The sequence below is a fragment of the Agelaius tricolor genome, unplaced genomic scaffold (genome assembly GCF_023055355.1).
Source record: "Agelaius tricolor isolate 1412-34295 unplaced genomic scaffold, bAgeTri1.0.p SCAF_4, whole genome shotgun sequence".
Taxonomy (NCBI): Eukaryota; Metazoa; Chordata; class Aves; order Passeriformes; family Icteridae; genus Agelaius; species Agelaius tricolor.
Genome location: NW_027269264.1, coordinates 41202081 through 41221442, shown reverse-complemented (window position 1 = coordinate 41221442; position 19362 = coordinate 41202081). Strand labels below are relative to the sequence as shown.

Genomic DNA, 19362 nt, shown 5'->3' with positions numbered 1-19362 from the left:
TGTTACATGGATTTTCTGTAACCAAACACTTTTGTTCTTGCCTTTAAGGTCAGCATTAGTCACCTGTGCTTGCTTGATGAGTACAGCTTTGTTCATTTCAGCACACAATTATGTGTTTTCTTCCCCACCATCAAAACATCCTGCTCACAGGCCTCACTGCCAGGCAGAGACAAAGCCTAATATGTCCTCATATACAAATACTGAAATTTCACAGTGTTTCCCAAGCATCTCTCTCTGTTTTGTAGAAAAGCGTGAAGCTGTCCCTATAGTCTTGTTAAACAAAATGAATGTGGATTTTAGCTATTTAGAGATTATAGAAAGAGTTGAACCCACCACTATGATATTGTACAAACCAGTAATACTGGTAGTAGTACTGAAGACATCAAAAGGAAAGAAAAAAACAGATTCCAGGTTCTACATTCAGAAAAGCCCTTTCTATTTCCATCCCTTAAAATGCATCATCTAAGTGCAGCAAAAAATCAGGGTGACAAAGAAAACCAACTGAGGCAGAAATGACTCCTCAATGGTGGTTTGCACTGGGGGGGAAAGAGAGTAAGCAGAGACTCACAAGGAGCAAAACACCACTGGGGCTTGGCTTAGATCTGAGACTTTCAGCTAACTCTTCCCTCACACAGACCTTCAACCTTACATCTCAGTACAGCTCGTTGCCAGGTAGCCAGTAGCAATTAAGAAAGCAACCTATTTTCCATTATCATCCCCACTCTCAATGCAAAAAAAAATCCACATTATATTATCTTCCTTTATTAGGACAGACTATTACCAAGGAGTTTTTCTCTGCTCCATGTGCTGAAAAGAGTTTTACACAGCCTTTTTCTACCTGAACAGCTGTCCCCCAAAACACTTCTCCAAGTCTGCCTGATAACACAGCTGCCTCCTGCAGAACAACTACCCAGATACATATGGGGGCCCAGGGGTTGTGCTGGAGCTGCACTACAAACTCAGTTTTGTGCCCAGCAGCTCTCATGACAGTGCAGACACATACTGGAATATCCCACACAGGTCAGTTACACAGAGCAATCAGCCTCCCTAGGTGATAGTTACACACTTTTCACTCATTTCTCCTTCCCCCTTCCATCCCTCTTCTCCCCAGAAAGTTCCCGAATACTTTACATAAGGGCTCAGAGGCCCAGCAGGCGCTGTTATGTGCAACAGCTTTTTTGTAACAGGAACAAAAATGAGCAGCTTGTCCTTTCCGGTCTAAGCCGAGTCTCATGTTTCAGCTCCTCCTTCACATTCCAGGCCTGCCCAGGCTCCTCTCCAAAGATTTCAAAAATGGAGCCTCTCACAACTAGTTATCCTCTGAAATACTCAGTGCACAGAGCCAGGATCTTTGTTGTCTTCCTGTCAATGGTTTTGTGCACCACCATTCTCTGCCTGCTGCAACTCAGGTTTTTTAAACCTAAAATCAAAGATTTTTATTCTTTTGAAGTCAAGGATTCACGAGGAAGGATTATTTCCTTGGAGAAGTACAGAGGGAAAGTAAGTTACTCTTTCACTTTTTCTGTCTTGAATCCGTACTGACAAAAAATGTGCATGTTTCTAGGTAAATAAAAGGCTTGGTTATGGGAGGTTCTGGCAGAGATTTGTGCTAAATCCCTGTTCCTCAAACAGAAAGCTGGAGAAAACTTATTTTATCTAGGCCTGTTCCAGGAATCAAGTATTTAGATCTAGCAAATCAAGAAAAGAAATTGTATTATTTAGCACAGGGCAATACAGCTTAACTGGCAAATTGGTGGATTTTAATCTTAGTTAAGAATGTTGGTTTTGGATTTTGGAAGTTTATCTAGTAAATATGATTTTAGTGCATGTCCTAAATATCTGCTTTTTAAAATGCTTATATATAAGCAAAGCTGTAAGATTAAGTTTATGAGTTTACTATATATTTACAACAGATTGTCTGAAAGTAAATATCTTCAGCTGCTTTCATCTTTATCTGTTTAACGAAATGATGATCAGACACAATACATTTAGCCTTCTGACAGGAACCATTATGATAATGATAAATGTCATTTTAAGATTCAGTTGTGATCTCTACAATATCTATAGGCTTTTTCCTTAGTAGACTAAATAATAGCTAATAACCAAATAGCCAATCACTAATAACTAAAGTTATTCTAACTTTATTTTTCTGAAGGCAACTTTGGTTGTAAACGTGGCCAGTTACTGCCAATACACAGACAAAAATTACATCGCACTGCAAGATCTGCACAGAGAGTTTGGTCCCTCCCACTTCACTGTGCTGGCGTTTCCCTGCAACCAGTTCGGAGAATCAGAGCCTAGTTCAAGCCAGGAAATAGAATCCTTTGCCAAAGGAAACTATGGAGTAACATTCCCTGTTTTCCACAAAATCAAGATCCTAGGATCAGAAGCAGATCCAGCCTTTAAATTTCTAATAGGTAACTGTTTTCTTTTATGTATCAAGCTGCCTGTAACCTTGGTAGTCTCATTGAATCCAGGCCGCATGTTTTTGTCAGGAAACACTGAAGTCTTCACAAACTATGGAGACCAGGCACTTAGCAGGCACTTAGCATACAATTGCTCTCATTTTAATTTGCGTATCAAAAATATGGGCTAAAGAATTGTGTCCTGAAAACATCAGTTTCTCCTCACTGCTTATAAAAACAGTCTGCTCTGACCAGCCCAGCTAGAAACATCCATTTTGCTAGAAATGCTAGAGCTAGAAACTCCCACTTACAAAATCTTATTTCAAAGTACATGTTTTTTATTATAAGAAAGACTTTTCTTATGGACAAATGTAGTTATAGGAGTCATAAAATTACCAGAAGATTTAATATAACCACATGCAGATGAGATTTTTAGCTGGGTCCTATGTCCATCTTTATGTAAAATGTATTGTAAAACAGGTTTACATATACTAGTTTTATATAACCACTGATTTGTATCAATTTGTTGTGTGAACTTCAGGACCTAGCCTGCAAAATCCTGCATTAATACAGGGAGCATTTACAGACTTAGAACCCCATATTCTGATGAGCAAAATGAAATTCTCTCCCCCTTCAGTTGACCAAAGTTTCACAGACTCAAAGCCAACTTGAAAAGCCTCTCTGAATTTTCCTGAGCTTTGATCAGGTTTTGAACCATATAAATATATGAAAGAAAAAGATTGCTTAAACATAACCCCTTTCTGACACACTACTTTACCCAGAAAATAAAGTAGTAGAGTGCCCAAACCTGTATTCCATCTCCTTGCCTTCTGAGTCTATTTCTGTCTCTCATAGCATCTCTTGTTAGAGAATTATTTCACATACCTAAATTAAATGTTTCCCAGAACTCTTATGTGCTAAATCCCCCAAGCATGTACTTGGAATTTTTTTTTATTGAGGAATAATTTAAGGTCAACCATTGTCATTGTAACTGTGTTTGTTCCTACCTGCTCTGAGGCATGCTAGTAAAAACCTCAGGCAACTTTGTTGCCCTGAGCTGCCAGATGTCCAGTGAAATTATTGAGGGTTTTCTCATTTCTTTATCAAAATGACTAGAGCACAAAAGCACCTGCTCTGTGTGATGAATCCAGATTCTAAATATCAGTGCCATCAGTGTTAAACATTGGTACCTATAAAGACAAAAATTCTACTCAAATTTTCTTATTTTACTTCTTGCTGTTCACCTACAAGAAGGAAAAAGATCTTTTGGTACTTCAATATTCTGAAATAAAGTTTTTCTCTTGCTGCATTTCTGAGTTTCACATTAAATTTCTGTGCATTTTTAATTAAAGTACCTTTTTTATTCGTGTTGCTATTTTGACAATCAGAAGGCTGATCATCATGCCATACCATCCTTTTGTGCCTGTGACTACTAGCAACAGGATGGCACAGCACTGTCCAATAATCTAGTGCAAAATTAGTCCACTTGCAGCGCAAGCGTGGTGCCAAACTTCAATCCATTGCTTAAAAAAAATCCATTTAGGGTTCAGCACCATTCCCAACCAAACACTTGTTCTCCAGTCAAAATCTACTGGAGCCTTTTTTGAAAGAAGCTAATTAAGCCATCAGCAGTACAACTTCCTGCTCTCATCTGACTTCCCAAAACTGACACAAAAGTAGGGATTCCCTGAATAAATATGCAGCCCTCGTATCCTCTTCCCTAGGAAGTATAGAATAGTCAAAGTAGGAACTCTTTAACAGTTTCACAGGAAGGGGGGAGCATCACTGACTTCCAGCTTTTCAGATCATTAGCAGCAATCAGTAAATCCATGCCCAGACTGCTAGCAAAGAGTATGGTGGGATTACTTCAGCATAAATAGTCAAAGAATCAGTGTGGGGCCTGGAGACAATTCCAGGTGTAAGTCACTAAAGCCATCTGATTTCATCCTTACAGATTCTTCAAAGAAAGAGCCTCGATGGAATTTCTGGAAGTACCTTGTTAGCCCTGAGGGTAAAGTTGTGAAATTCTGGAGACCTGAGGAGCCAATAGAAAGTATCAAACCAGAGGTAACAGCATTAATCAGGCAGATTATCATGAAGAAAAGAGAAGACCTCTGAAAAAGCCATTCAACACCACGGGTATACAGCCTTTCTATTCCTGAGAAATGTTGCTAGAAGCTAAACCATCAGGTGATTTTGCTACTCTTTAACTTTGGTGTTTGCAATTTGTCTGCTGGTTCTGGATTGGCTCCTGCAGTGGCCTCAGGAACAGCGGAGGTTTCTGACACAGCGAGGCACTCAGTACATTGCAGGGAGGGACCATCAATTTGCATAGAGGGTTTATGATTTCTTTTTCTGAATTCCTGACAATAGCTAATTAAAATTGTCACCAGGAGGTAAATAGTTAGAAAGAAGGTTTATTAATAAATGACTCATATTTACACAGTTTTTTCCCCCCATTATACCAGTAAGACAGAGATTTTATACTCCATTAACACATAATTGCCCTGTCATGAAAGACATGGGACCCAGAGACATCCATAGCAGGGTTTCACATATGTAACTGAAGGTACCAGCTTTGCAATATCTTCTCAAGGAAGAATACTGAATTGTGAAGCTGCCAGTTGCAAAAAAAATGTACATAGAAAATAAAATTATTACAAGAAGCAAAAAGATTGAAATAAATTTGCTTGCTGCTTCATATTTTACATATTTTACATTTCAGTTTTCCAACACCTTTAAAATCTTCAACCTTCTCCATACATTTGTGGTGCAGTACAGTGCCTCAGATGTGAGCTCCTCTCCTGCTGGGTTATTTCTCTTCTGACCTGGATGAAGGCAGGGCCTGTGTAAATATTCATGGTTGCTTACAGAAGGACTCAAGGGGCAACAAAAATCAAGAGCCTGGCACTCTGACATCCTTCTGAGACTATGGAAAACAATGCTCCCCAGCCACCCATCTACGTCTCATCTCTAGAATAAAATGGCAATCTTCAAGTAGAGGTAGAAGAAGGGGATGCAGGCTCCTGGCTCAAGCCCCACTCTTCTCACCTTGCAAACTCCCCAGTCCTGCATGTAACTGCTAACCCATTTTCAGTTCTGTTCCACTCTTCCATTACACACTGCCAAGAGTTTTGATTTATCTGAATGAAGGGAGATAGAAAACTCGAGTAAGAAACCTCACCCCAGCTGTCCATGCCTTGAAGAAGGGCTGAGCTAATAGGAATGAGAAAAACCTGTGTCTCAGTAGAATAGTGAAATTTTCTATATGAAAAGGATGGGTAGAATTAGTGTTGTTTTTTTGTAAGACTAATACTGGTTGAAAATACCTAAAGCACTTCAAAAATTTTCCAGTAAAGACAGCCACTCAACTGTAAGGTGAGAAAATTCAAAAGGTAAGAAATTCAAGAGCAATTGCTTTTTAAAAGAGAGAGTTTTTCATTTATTGAATTAATTGAGAATGTCACAAAAAAATCTATGGAGACTGAGTAATGATACTTATCTGGAAGATCAAACAAAGTCACTCTCAATAATGGCAAACACCTTTTTGGAAAGGATATTAAACTTAATGCATGACAATTTTATCCACCCAAAACTTCAGAACCCAGTTAAGGACTATGTAAAAGTCTCATTAGACCAAATAGGCCTGCTGCTGGTGTTTTAGACTAGCCTCTGCACTGTTTGCCATTGTCCTGCAAGATTCCACATCATCTGTGAAGACAGTGCCTATTTTTATGCTGAGGTTCTGCATTTTACTCCTATCTCCTCCTGCATGTGCAGTGTGAGAACACATAGTGGGACATGTCAGGTGATTTTTGTCACACATCTCTGCTGCTTTGATGGAGCGGGAAGGGAGCTGAGATATGGACCCTCTCCCCTCACTGTGAGCAGTCAATGGTGCATGGAACTAAATGTCAGGACACAGTGTTTTGCCCATAAAAGGTGGATATCTTAATTTGAAAATGTACAAGTTTAAAACATGGATGTCTGTTCATGTGAACTACCAAAGCTCCCTGGTTTTTGCATCACTGAATAAAAAAGGGTAGGTATAAAGAAATGTTGGGTGCTATTAGTGGAAGACCCAAAAAAAAAAGCCTGTTTTAGTCCTGGTACTGCCTGAGAATTATTTGGCATATGGGAAATTTCACCTGGGTCCTTAAAACACTCAAGATAAACAGTGAGGCATGATTTTCTTGTTTGAAAGGGAGTGTGAGGGAAGGAAATGTGTGCACCTTGTTTGTGACTCACTCACTAAAGCTCATATTGTTTTCCAGAGGACACAGTGTAATCTTAAATATCTCAATGCCAGCATTAAGATCAAGTGTCTTTCCTGGTATTCAGAAATAGCATGTGATATTAGCAAACAAGTGGACAGAATTACTTAACTCACGGCTCCCTGAATCATAGTCACTGCAGACTACTAAGGAAAGAAGATTTTGTCTGAGAAAACACAGTCGTGGATCTTCTCATTCCACTATTTAGTCGCATTGCAGTGACACAACCATCTTCTGAAGAAATTTCAGTATAGGTACCATTCAGTCCTGATTCTACACAGTTTAAGTTTTTCAAAATTTACTGTTAATTCTTTAACAAATTAACATTCCTCCTTAACAAAAACTCCGTGTGTTTGTATTACTTATACATCATGAGACATATCAGCTCTTGCAATATAATATTTAGGGCAGACCATTGATAAACTAATCACTCCTTTCTTAAAAGTATGTTACAAGTTATCTGGTAAAAATGAAGCATCTAATGGCCAAATCTACACAAACTTGGAGAAGCAAACAAATAAAATGAAAGTCAGAATATGTTATTAAAACAAGCATTTATCTATAGTCAAAAGCCAAGGAAGTAGTGTGAATATATATCTATATAAATGCCCACTTAGAGTTAATTTAAAATACAGCATATAAAAATATAAACTCCAACATTTTAAACAGATTGAAATTTATTTCTTGGATTCTTGAATAAACTCCCCACTTTAAGATTAAACTTCTTTCCTATGATGCTTAACAAATGTCAGTGCATGAGTATTAAAATTATTTTATTTCCATTTGAGCATAACTTATTGCTGAGCCAACACATCAATGTCCCTTCAATATTTAGTGATGTAAGAGAAACATACTCAGATAGGGTTCAAACCCAAAACTGTTACTTGATATTTACATAATTCAGTAGATTATTTATAAACCAGTTGGGGTTGCTGTATAACTGCATGAAATACAACTACATTTACTTCTATACTCTCAGTTACACCTTATTTTAAACACTACATTCACTCAGTCTGCATAACCTAGCACACCTCCCTTAGGTCAGGGGAACCAGGCAGGCACTGGCCAGCTAGGGGCCAACAAGATATTTAAACAGCAGTGTTTATATTCTTGTCTGGACTGTGATGTGCTAATCTGACAGTGTAGTCAGTTGCTGGTGTGTGAGGAACAGCTAACTAACAATACACTGCCTAATCACCACACACAACAGTGGGAGGTCAGTCACTGTGCACACCTTCACCAACACTGCTGCTCTTTCTCTTCACGGTCCATGGCACAGACAGCAGCTCCTAGATAAAACAAGTCACAACAAAGAGTGCCTTTGGCACTCTGTAGATGCCTAAAGGGCCAAGATGAGGATGAAATTTACACTGATGGCTGTGGCAGCAAGTTTGGAGAAGCTCACAATGAAACATGAATCAAAAAGATGAATGTGCTTCCAGCCTTAATCCTTCCACATGTAGTCCTGTTCACACTGTGTGGTTGGTGAGACTATGTGCAGTGGTTTTAATGCATTAATGTTAACAAATTAAGTTATCTGGAGAAGCAATGAGAGAGGAAAAATTCTAAGACTGACTTTTTAAATCACATACAATGCGAAGGTAATTATTTTTCAGATATAGCATTTAGAAAGTTAGTGAAAGTGACTTTAAGCCATTGAGGACTGTAATTACTCAATTACAAACAAACAAACAAACAAACAAAAAACACCTCTCAAAAGCTATCAAGCTGCATTTGTCAAATAATGCTATCAAAAAAATTAAAATCAAACATAAAACACACATGAAGTTTTTACAGATATTTAAAAACTTCCTGTTACCTTGGTATCTAAAAGTAGATGAACACCAGAGTCTTAATAAAGAAAAAATTCTCACTGTTGTTAGAATAATGGAAAGATGCAAGATACCACTTGTATTTGCCTGACAGTCAAAGAAAGCAATAATCAGGAGAAACAAAAAGATTTCTTATACAAAAGTAGTAGGTCTCCATTTTGATGACCAAGGTATGTGGGAAAAGAGAGCAGCTGCATGTTAGCTGCTGCCAGAACTTCAAGCAGCCAACACACACTGCCGCCCCATCACACACAGCTGCACCACCTGCATGAGTTCCTGCATGAATCCCTGCACCTTCCCAGGGAACTGCCTTGAAACAGCAGTGAGCCAGCCCTGCAGCTGGTGACAGTGCAGCAGTGACTGCTGCATTAGGCACAGCAGTCAACTAGCAATACACTGCCTACCAGACACAGAGCCCTTACGAGGGAGATGCCTCCTGAAATAATATGCCTGGAAACATTTCTTATTTTTGACCTAAATTCAGCATTATTCACCTGTTTTAAGGTTCATGTTTCATATGTGGGTATATACAAGTTCAAACAGTATATAGTGTGAAGAGATAAATGTCACAGGTAGGTGTCTGACTCAGGAAGACCAGAGTAAGAGCAATAGTATAAACCTCCTGTGGAGTTCCCAGGCTGTCCAAAAGGAACTGGATAGTGCTGCAAACAGTTTGTTGTCTTAGTTGAAGGAATATAGACATATTACCTCTATATAGTATGTTACTTCCACTGGTAATTTGTATCATATAGACCTACTCCAGTCCTTTTCTGTGTGGGAGATTTGCTTATGGCCACTGTTGCAGCCCTGCCCTTAGCCTAGATGAGCCCAGAGTCAAACACTGAGTAGTCAATTTTATCTTGAAATTAGAATTATCATTGGTTACTCCATAGCAGGTTACAAGCCACAGCATACCTCTCTCTACAGCCACCTAATGGAAAACAAAGAAAGGTTTCGGGACTGAAGCTTATGAATTTAGTCTAGATGGAGGTAAGATTTTACCTCTAACATCCATTTTGATTGAAAGTCCTTTGAAGTCTCTCTGGAAAGGAGGTACTGAGTTAGACACTGTATAAAAGCCAATTAATATTGTATTTGAAGCCTTCACTTTGTTTCTTCAGAATTGGTCTTAAATCACTCAAAATAAATCTTAACTCAATAAAAAACAGAACATGAAACATTTACTTCCTTGAGTGCTGCTGCTGTTAGCAGCCACAGAAAGTACGGGCTAATTGAGTTCTCCTTGTTCCACAGCAAAAGGCGGCCACCTCTCAGTTTTCCGCGATGCTATTGAATGAAACAATATGGAGTGCAGCTAGCAGCTGTGGACACATCAGGGACAACAGCCAGCTAACACACACTGCCACACTGTTACACTCTCTTCAGTTTTGGCCAGGAGTTCCCCTTCACCACCAAACCCAAAGTTTTGTCTCCCAGAGCTCAGTCATTGCTCACTTCAGCAATGCAGCTTTTCCCTGAGGGATCACTTACATAAAATAAAATGTTGAAGCAACGTTCTCAGCATGCTAGAGATTACATTTCTATATTGTCATATCTAATGGCAGTATGACTTATCTTCTGCTTCAGTGTTTTTCAGTATGGTCAATCCCAAAGACACCTTCACTTCCCATTCCATCAGTTTGCATGTTACAGTCTTACCTGGTTTTGTAATTCATGTCAACTCCTTAAGGCACAAGCTGCCTGTATTTTACCTATTGATTACTGTTCAGCAATTATTTTTGTGATTAAAAAGTTTCCTACCTAAGTTCCTACTGAATTTGTGAGCTCTTTGTTGTGTCCCTTATCATATAATACCTAAATGTAGGTAACTGAGTTTGCAGTGCCAATGGAAAGAGAGTTCTGAAAATCTATACAACCCCTTCAACCAGCTCAAATACCTTCTGCTTTTAAAGAGTAAGCAGTCCCTCTAGTGCACCAGGAGAGAAACCCAAAGGTGTTTTTGTTTCCTCCCCTGAAGGGATGTCTATTGACCGTAACTTGTGCTTTTTTGACATTGCAGATGCTACACTTGAGGAAGTGTCATAAGGATTAATAGAAAACAAGAGAAATTACATGTTGTGGGGGTTTGTTCAAAATCATCTACTTTCCATAGTTTCCTTCCCTCCTTCCTCCCTCTCTCCCTCTGTCCCCCAGAAAGGCACAGTGGAACTCTCAGTTCAGCGCGTACAAAGGAGTGCAAACGTCTGTGCCTGTCCTTACCTTAGCTGCTCTCCGTGGGCTTTGCTTTCTGCTCCACTTCAAGTCCTTTCCAAACGTTCTCTTCGCGTCATGCTTGAAAAAAGCCACAGAAACACAACACTTAGCAACCGCGCAGCTCAGTTTATTCACCCTAAATCACCTTCCCTCCAGCCTCGCTGCTGGCGAGGCTTCCCTGGGAGCCACGGCCCGGGGACAGTTCAGAGACGCCGAGGAGGACCGGTCCTCCCCAAGGCACCGGCAGCCCCTGCACCCCACGGGACGCTGTTACCAAAGCAAGTCCTCATCCCTCCTGCTCGTCCTCCGGGCCGGTTTTTCTGATTTCCTCTCCGTCTCTGCCGGGGCTGGCTGAAGCCGCTGCCGCCACCTCAGGAGAGGTACTCTGACCTGGGGCAGGATCCCTCCCGGGAGGTGGGCTCCGGGCAGGTGCGCGGCAAGCAGCCACTCTCACGGCAACCCGTGCGGAGGGAAACTTATAGCCCGGCCAGCCCTCGGGGCGCCGGTCCCCGCGGGGAGGCGGTGCCAGCTGCTCGGCCGCCCACCGCACGGTCCCCTGGCGCCGCACGCCGTCCTTTAAGCATCCCGCAGGCGCGCCCGCCGCGGCGGGAAGCGCGGTCCCGTCCCGCCGGCGGGCCCGGGCTGCGCGGCGGCGGTCCCGGCTGGCGGCAAAGCGCCCGGGCTGCGCGGCGGGTCCGCGCTCCGCGGGCAGGGCGGCGGCGGCGGCCGGTGCCAAAGAGCCCTGGCTCGGCATCGGGCACGGGCAGCCCGCCCGACCGACACCCCGGGCGGCCGACACCTGGCCGAGGCCGCTGTGTCACCGCCCCAGCCGGGCGCCCTGCGGCTGCCATCGCCCGGCCGTGCCACGGTCTGGGGCTGCCATCACTCCGCTCCTTCTGCCTCGGTAATGGGGCTAGGGCAACTTCACAGAATCACAGCTTCACAGAATCACAGATTCAATTAGGTTGGAAAAAACTACTGAGATCATCAAGTCCAGCCTATAAACTAACACCACCATGTCAACTAGACCAGGGCACTAAGTCCATAGCATCCAATCCATTTTTAAACACCGCCAGGGATGGTGACTCTATCACCTTCCTGGGCAGCCCATTCTAATGTTTAATTGCCCTTTCTGTGAAGAAATTCCTTCTAATGTCCAACCTAAATCTAATGACTTGAGGCTATTTCCTCTTGGAGTGACACTGGCTGCCTGGAAGAAGAGACCGACCCGCACCTGGCCACAGTCTCCTATTCAGGCAGCGGTAGAGAGCGACAAGGTCATCCCTGAGCCTCCTTTTCTCCGGGATAAACACCCCCAGCTCCCTCAGCTGCTCCTCACAGAATTTGTGCTCCAGCTTCACCAGCTTTGCTGCCATTCTCTGCCATCTCCTCAGCACATGCTACACAAACCCCTCACGTCTCACATCAGCTGCTCCCCACTGCCACCCCGCCTGCTGCGAGGAGCCGGGCACCACCGCACAGGCAGCGAGGTCTGCGGGGCAGCGCCGTTCTGAGGCACCCAAGCCAGGCTGTCTGAAGCTGAGGGCTGAATGCCGTGCCGCTCTGTCAGACGAGATTGAGCAAACGGCATCGCAGCCCTGTACACAGTCCTCTCCAACGCAGGTCCCCAAACCCAAAAGCAAAGCAAAACCGCACTGCTTCACCACCATCTTACACTACTAGATTCCAAAAATAACCTGCTATCATTTTGCTTTTACGTGACAGGCAAAGGGAGAAGTTGTAGGAGAAAGTGTGAAGCACCGCTTAATGCCAGCAGATGAGTTGTTCGTGCATGTGCTTTATGGAGTTCGCATGCCGGAGGGACAGTACACATTTTTAGGCACTCAGTCCATCTGAGAAAACCTGAACACAAATTTGATAGGAGAAAGGTAAAACAGTAGTTTGGTTTTTTTGTTTGTTTGGGGTTTTTTTGTTTGTTTGTTTTTGTGTTGTTTTTTTGTTTGTTTTTTTTTAAGGATAGAGTTTAGTTAAACGAAAGACGTAAAAAGAGAAGAGTTACTGGAACATGTAATATGGGGGTTTTTTTCAATGTAAGTTCATAACCATTCTTTTTCAGTCCTTGTCATAATGTCAAAATTCCGGGTGTCACCATCTAGGTTTTCAAGAGAGAGATGCAGGCAGACACAGAGCATGTAAAAGAGCATATTTTCCTATTTCAAGGTTTTGGATGTTAGAAACAGCATTAAAAGTGTTCTTTTCTAAGACTAAGAAATAGAGTACCACTTTTTAAAATATGCTGAAAGTATTCTTCACTTTCTTACTGTTTCTGGAAACCAGGAGAGATTTTTCTAAATTTTACGGTGGAAAATAATTGTTTGAACCAATAAAAAACTTATTCTGCAAAAAAGTTTCTCATATATTTCTTATTTCCTACTTAATTCTGTTTTGGAGCTGCATGCTTCACATCTGCAGAAAAAACACCGTGTAAACAAGATGATGGAGGACTATACTGATGCATTTGTAATAAGCAATAATTAAATATCAGTTGATGGAGTTGTTTTGCCAAAACAAAGTAAAGCTATTTCAAAAACCTGCCACCTTATTAGCTCCCTTTGTGCTTGGTAAGGACACAACAAAGCACACCCAGCATACAAAGTGGCTGGGTCACTCAGCACCTTCTTAATGCTTTCTGTAAAACAAAGAGCACACAAGGCACTGCTAGCATAGTTTCACAAAGGGTTGCTTGCAATGCTTCAGTTGCTCGTTTAACTGAATGTGAATTTTTTTCCTACAAGACTTAACGTTTAACGAGAGCAGCCAAATATCGCCACCCTGCCTAACAGCAGACTCCGGCATGCGCTGCAAAGCCAGCTCGCTTGAGCACTCAATAAATCAGCAACACTCAAGTGAAGTGTATTGAACTGTTACCTATCAGACCAGTGTTTGAGGCTCTTGACAAACCTTTTTCTCACACTGAAAAGTTTCTTTCAGGTGAGAAAACCTGTAACCGTGCAGTTCGTTTGACAATGGGAGGAAAGAGGTTGCAATTGAGAACTTTATGGCTATAAACTGGAATAAAAGTCAAAAGTCTTTCGAGTCAACAAGGTTTTGTTTGAGTGAACTAGAATTGGGATTAATAAATGCTGAGCAATTCATTAAAGAGGAAATAATATGACCCACTGCAACTGGTGTTACAAGCAGTGTTTCCTACCTGTGAACCTTCAACTCACGCATGCACACATGCACCATGAATTTATTTTAATAAAAGATTTGGGGTTTTTTTCTATAAAATTTCTACTGAACACTGATTAACAGTGGTATATATGCCGAGGTACTACGTTTGGTAGCAGCCTTAAGGTAAGTAGCTCCCTAGGTGAAGTCAGTGGTAAATAAAAATAAGCAGGAGTGCCATGGGGAACTCTGAACTTCTCTGTGTTTTTTGACAAATTTGTGTTGGATTATCAGGAAGGTATTATAATACCAGGGATATCCTTAATACATTCTTCTTCACTTGAAGCACATGATATTCTGGGAATTATGTGCTAGATAAGAGCTTTTTTGTCACTTTGAGATTGTAACTTAAATTTAAACAGAGATTTGGTTTAAAAAGTTGTACACAACTAAGTGTATCATTTCTATAATGATATAGAACTCACTGATATGTCTACAAAGTGAAATTAAGTCATTTGGGTTAAGTGTCTTCATTTCTTTCTCACCATGGATTAATTTTAGGTTCCTTGTTATTGAACCTATACAGCCAACTGCTCAGTTATTTCATTTAAGTACTAAAAACATGGCTAAAACTTTGTAGCTCACGGCAAAAACATTCCCAAGCTGGTATGTAAGAAACCATGTAGTTTGTCCTCACTGGCAGCAGATGGTGCTGATATGTTTTGCCTGGAACTACTTTGAAAGCTGTTATTCAGGTTATCAATACCGTCGAAACATTGATTTTTCTCATCCATTATCTCTAAGGTCTTTTACTATAAAATTGCTGTCATCATCATGTGTCAGAATTTATAGAGATAAAATACAAGTTTGTAGTTTGAAGGTGAAGTTTGGACATCAGCAGCAATACTCATAACAATTAAGCGCTGACTGAAACAACGCTTTTTAGGAAAAGTTGGATTCATCATATCCAGGCTGCTGGACAAGGACCACTAACACTTTTACGACCCAAGAATTTCATGGTATGAAAGTGAGGGTGCTCCTTGCCAAATGATTGCTGACAAGACGTGGTGGCAGCTTACACCAGATCTGGGCAAGCAGGGAGATCTACAGGGCTGGTCATAGAACAGTGCCTTAAAAGCAGTAGATGTCAGATTGTCTCCATGACAGAGAAAGAGAGAAGTGAACAAAAATGGTCTTTTAGGTAAGTTTTTAAGAAACTTTCACTTAAATAAAGGCCTACTCTGAGAAACCTGGCTAGTTAAGGAGCACAGGGACTTTGATATCAAGGGCATATTGGATACTTACCAGAGATTATGTAGTCACTGCCTGTGACACCCAGGATAAGCCAAGAAAGGTGTAACAAATTGTGTTAAGAAAAATATCACCATTTAACAGTGTGAGGGGTCTGATTAAGATTTACCACCAGTGTGAGTTTTGAAATAGGTGGGAAAAAAATGTTGGACATAGAGAGGTGAAAATTTGTTTCCACTTTGCAGCTGCAATCAAGAGAGATTTCTGGGAACCAAGGCCTTCAACTTCCTGCCAGAGCGAAAAGTTATGTCCCAGCTTTGTTAAGTGCTCACTGAGCAGAGATCCTGAGACATGGGAACATCTTAATTTTTCTTCCTGTATTTCTTCATCTAGTTCTCTCTAGATTTTCAGCCAGTATACAGAAAGATCCCAATCTGGTTGCCTGCTCAGTGCTTAAGCTCCTCTGAGTGGGTTAGAGGAACATTTCTCACAGCAGTATGGACAAAGCCCTGGGCCTTTCTAAGTGGCTGACAGTTGTACTAGATGGTGGTTCTCATTTATTAAAGGGGGTTTTGACCCTCAAGTGTTTCTACCTGCAACAGAAAGCAAAGCAAACAAGGGGAAGGAAGGAATCAGGAAAGAAATGAGGACTCAATTCATGTGGCTGTTCCCATCACATCATTTCACACTGCAGTGAGCAGCTGCTGTTTAGACTCCAGAATGAAATATTGTTGACCAGGTAACTGGAATATTCTGGCAAAGAACTCAAAGCTTCCTTTTAGCTGTACAAGGAACTCAAAGTTTCATTTTAGCTGTACAAAGGAGAGGTAATTAAGAGGACAAGAGGAGGAAATAGTTCCTGCTTCTTTGCTGGGGCTTTCATTAAAACCAACAATTAAGATCTCACTCCAGTACTATGCTCATTAGAAATCTCCCATTACATTTATCTTTGCCTGCACAGTAAAAATGACTGTGAACATAAGGGGAGCTCTAGAGCTCTAGAAATAACTATTCACTATTTCTCTTCAGATGAACCCCAACACTCAAACATAAAGGAAAATTACATCTCCTGTGCAAACAATTGAGAAAATAAAGAAAAAAAAATGTAACTGTTAGTTGTGTGCTGCGTTCTGTCATAATAAGAATGCACATGTGCATAGACTGTCATATTGAATACTGGCTATATACAAATTTTTCTGACTCTTGCCCATTTGTGCCACACTTTTACCTGTATCTAAACTTCTTTTATTTCCAACACTAACTTTAGTAATAATAACCCTGGTTGGCAAGTATATGAGAGAAGATCAAAGCTCTATTTAGCTCAGGGAGGAATTTGTGTCACCTGTTACTTTCTGGTTTTATTGGTTTAAAAAGAGAGAGGTGGAAACAAAAAAACACCAAAAAAAACAGGGCACCAATGGATAAGTGCATTTTGATAAATTGTATTAATTTTCATGTAACACACAGTTGACTCCCAGGATTTTCAGTTTTAATGTGACCTTCAGCTTTCATAAAACAATAGTCTATTTCTTCATCAGCACACTACAGTAATTTCCTTGTTTTGCTTTTCCATGGACAGATCAAAAGCTGTCCTGCTAAGTCATTCATCCCAGGCCTTTCTGCTGAGTTTCACTCTTCAACATGTTCTCCCTTTTTTTGTGCACACTGCTAATCCATTTCAGCACACCACTGCTACTGTTTAAGTCAAGGCTTACAGTATGCTGGGATCCTGTACTGGCATTAGAGGGTGCATACAAGGTAAAACTACATTTTGTTTAGCCTTGGATAAACTCCAACTGAACAAAAGAACCTCTGGGTTCATTGCCAGCTGCCAACTGTGTGGCTAAATAATATTTCATCCTGGAATCCCAAGAGTCTAGATTAATAAACTGCCAAAATAGCACTCAGACGTGGCTCTTTCCAAAGCTTCCCTAGCAGCTTCCACTGATAACACAGTACTCATTTCTACATTACTAGTCTCAAACTGTATGTTATTGTACAGTTAAGTATTGCAAAAAGTGATTACGGCTCCAAATAACTATGAATTGCAGCTATATCCAAGGCTTCAGGCACCTGCTGTAGGTGAGTCCTCTCATGTTGTCTTGGACACAGGGCAAGGTTTCTAACACTCTTTCCTGGATAAGGGTAATTCACCATACAGTTAAAAAGCACTGTCATCTCTCAATACAAGTAATTGCTGACAGGCTCATCTTCAACACTTATGAGTTCCTGAAATTCTGTTGTATCTCCAAACGATTTGCCATGGAAATAAGTCCCTGGTTTCACTTCCAAAGACTAATATTTAGGGAATCATGTCCAACTGGATTTTTCAATATAGTTGAATGCACAATCTAAGTTTTCAATTAAAATGGTTTTTTAGGTTAGTTTTTCAGTTTCACTCTTTCAAAACTGATTTATTTACAATCATCAGATCAAAATAGATCTTTACAATCTACAAATTTACAAAGATAATATCCCTCACCTCCCTATTGAGATAAGGACTTCAGCCAGGTGTGCAGTTTTTAGATGAGACAGGTTAAGTCATATTCTCAGCACTCACAAACTTAATGTCAAAGAAACCCAATTTGTACCTCACTCTGTAGGAGATGCTCATCTATTTCAAGTCTTCCACTTTTTTAGGCTCTAAAACCCTTCCTTGATATTCAGGGTGTAGGTATAGGTCAAATAATCTCTGTCAACCCACAATTTGTATAGTCCCTTCCCCTCACAAGAGATACAAATCCATTCCAGCTCCTCTCAGAGACATTGTGAGTCTCTAGTCCTGCAAGGACATTGGAACTGCTGGATTCCTGATCCCACTCAAAGGCCTACTGAGACAAAGGAGACTGTGAATTTCACCTGGAGATACAAATTTGACCACAAAATTAAAAAGAGAGGAGCACACTACGAACATACAAAAAATGGAACTACACTAGAGACAATCAGACCAAAGAAGAATAAAATGGTATAACTTTTTTTTCATAAACATCTCTGTATCTGTTTTATTAATAACACCTTTTACACAAAGAGGCCAGTGTGAGAGATTCAGCTACTGATTTTACCCTCATCTCTTCCTTTCCTGTTTGTTTTGTTGGCAAACTACTACTTGCTCTGCACTGCACCCCCCAGATATCCTGAAGTATGTGTTGTCCATTGCTCCAATCATTGCTTCAATCATGTGAAGGCATATTTGATAGCTCTAATTAGACTTCTGAAGAATAGTGTATAGAAGTGCTGGGTGCCTACCTCTTATCACCTAATGCAACCACCCCTAGGGCACCAACCAATTGCAAAGAAAATAATACCAAGGAATTTCCTAAGAGAAAAAAGACCTTATTTAGGACTATTAGAAAGCTGAGCAGTGGCGTGTCTTGGGTTCAGTAGTGATTTTTTAGCACTCTTTACCACTCACCTTGAAAAATAGTGTAAAATGTCCCGAGGCCAAAACCTGTTGGAAGTCAAACTGAAATATGTTAGGAAAGTTCCTGCACCATTTTCTGCCTGGGATCCACCTGAGTTATGGAATTACAAAGATACAAAGCTTTAGTGACAGACAGAGAAAGCCCATTAGATCACAAACCCTTCGATCATGTGACATTAAAGAAGAATGATTTCAGATGGGATCCTGAACTACAACAAGCTTTTGAACACATGAAACAGAAGATTGTTCATGGAGTAGTCCCTCGACCAGTCAGGACAGGATAAGATGTGAAAAATGTGCTCTACGCTGCAGCCAGGCAAAATGGTCCTTCCTGGAGTCCCAGTGAAATGTATCCAGCAGACTCAGGGATGAGCCCTGGAGTTCTGGAGTCAGGGATGCAAAGGATCTGAACCTTTCTACACTCCAGCTGAAAAAGAGATCCTTGCAGCTTATTATAGGATTTGAGCTGCCTCAGATGTGATTTTTAGCAAAGCACAGCTTCTTCTGGCATCCTGACTGCTGGACTGGATGTTCAAAGGGAAAGTGCCACGCATCATGGCACTGGTGCTATGTGGAATTGCTCTGATCACCCAGTGAGCTCAAATAGGAAACCCAATCACCCAGGGATCTCGGAAGTCATCACACACTGGCCTGAAGGTGAAACTTTTAGATTATCATCACCAGAGGAGAAAAAGGTTGAACATGCTGATGAGGTCCTACACTACAATCAGCTGCCAAAAAATTAAAATCAATGCACTCTCTTCACTGATGGTTACTGATGTATTGTAGGGACTATTTGAAAGTGGAAAGGTGCTGTATGGAGTCCTACACTG

The 19362-nt window shown here is 41.0% G+C and overlaps 1 protein-coding gene and 1 long non-coding RNA gene across 3 annotated transcripts; one reads left to right on the top strand and one right to left on the bottom strand.

Annotated features, from left to right (window-relative positions):
* The first annotated feature begins 1248 nt into the window (after positions 1–1248).
* Positions 1249–10276, top strand: GPX8 (glutathione peroxidase 8 (putative)). 2 transcript variants are annotated; one of them, XR_011678972.1, is made up of 4 exons: positions 1249–1500; positions 2156–2417; positions 4360–4595; positions 9766–10276. XR_011678972.1 is itself a non-coding variant. In XM_071425414.1 (3 exons), the coding sequence occupies exons 1-3, from the start codon at positions 1294–1296 to the stop codon at positions 4521–4523; spliced, it is 633 nt and encodes a 210-aa protein (XP_071281515.1). In that variant the 5' UTR covers positions 1249–1293; the 3' UTR covers positions 4524–5078. The 2 variants fall into 2 exon arrangements, 1 of the variants encoding a protein (XP_071281515.1); XM_071425414.1 differs by lacking the exon at positions 9766–10276 and having other exon boundaries at positions 4360–5078.
* LOC139589209 (uncharacterized) lies at positions 4805–11223 on the bottom strand. The gene is made up of 3 exons (XR_011678973.1): positions 11000–11223; positions 10732–10803; positions 4805–5233 (listed from the first exon to the last, which is right to left on the bottom strand). It is a non-coding gene; the product is annotated as an uncharacterized lncRNA (long non-coding RNA).
* Between the last annotated feature and the right edge of the window lie 8139 nt (positions 11224–19362).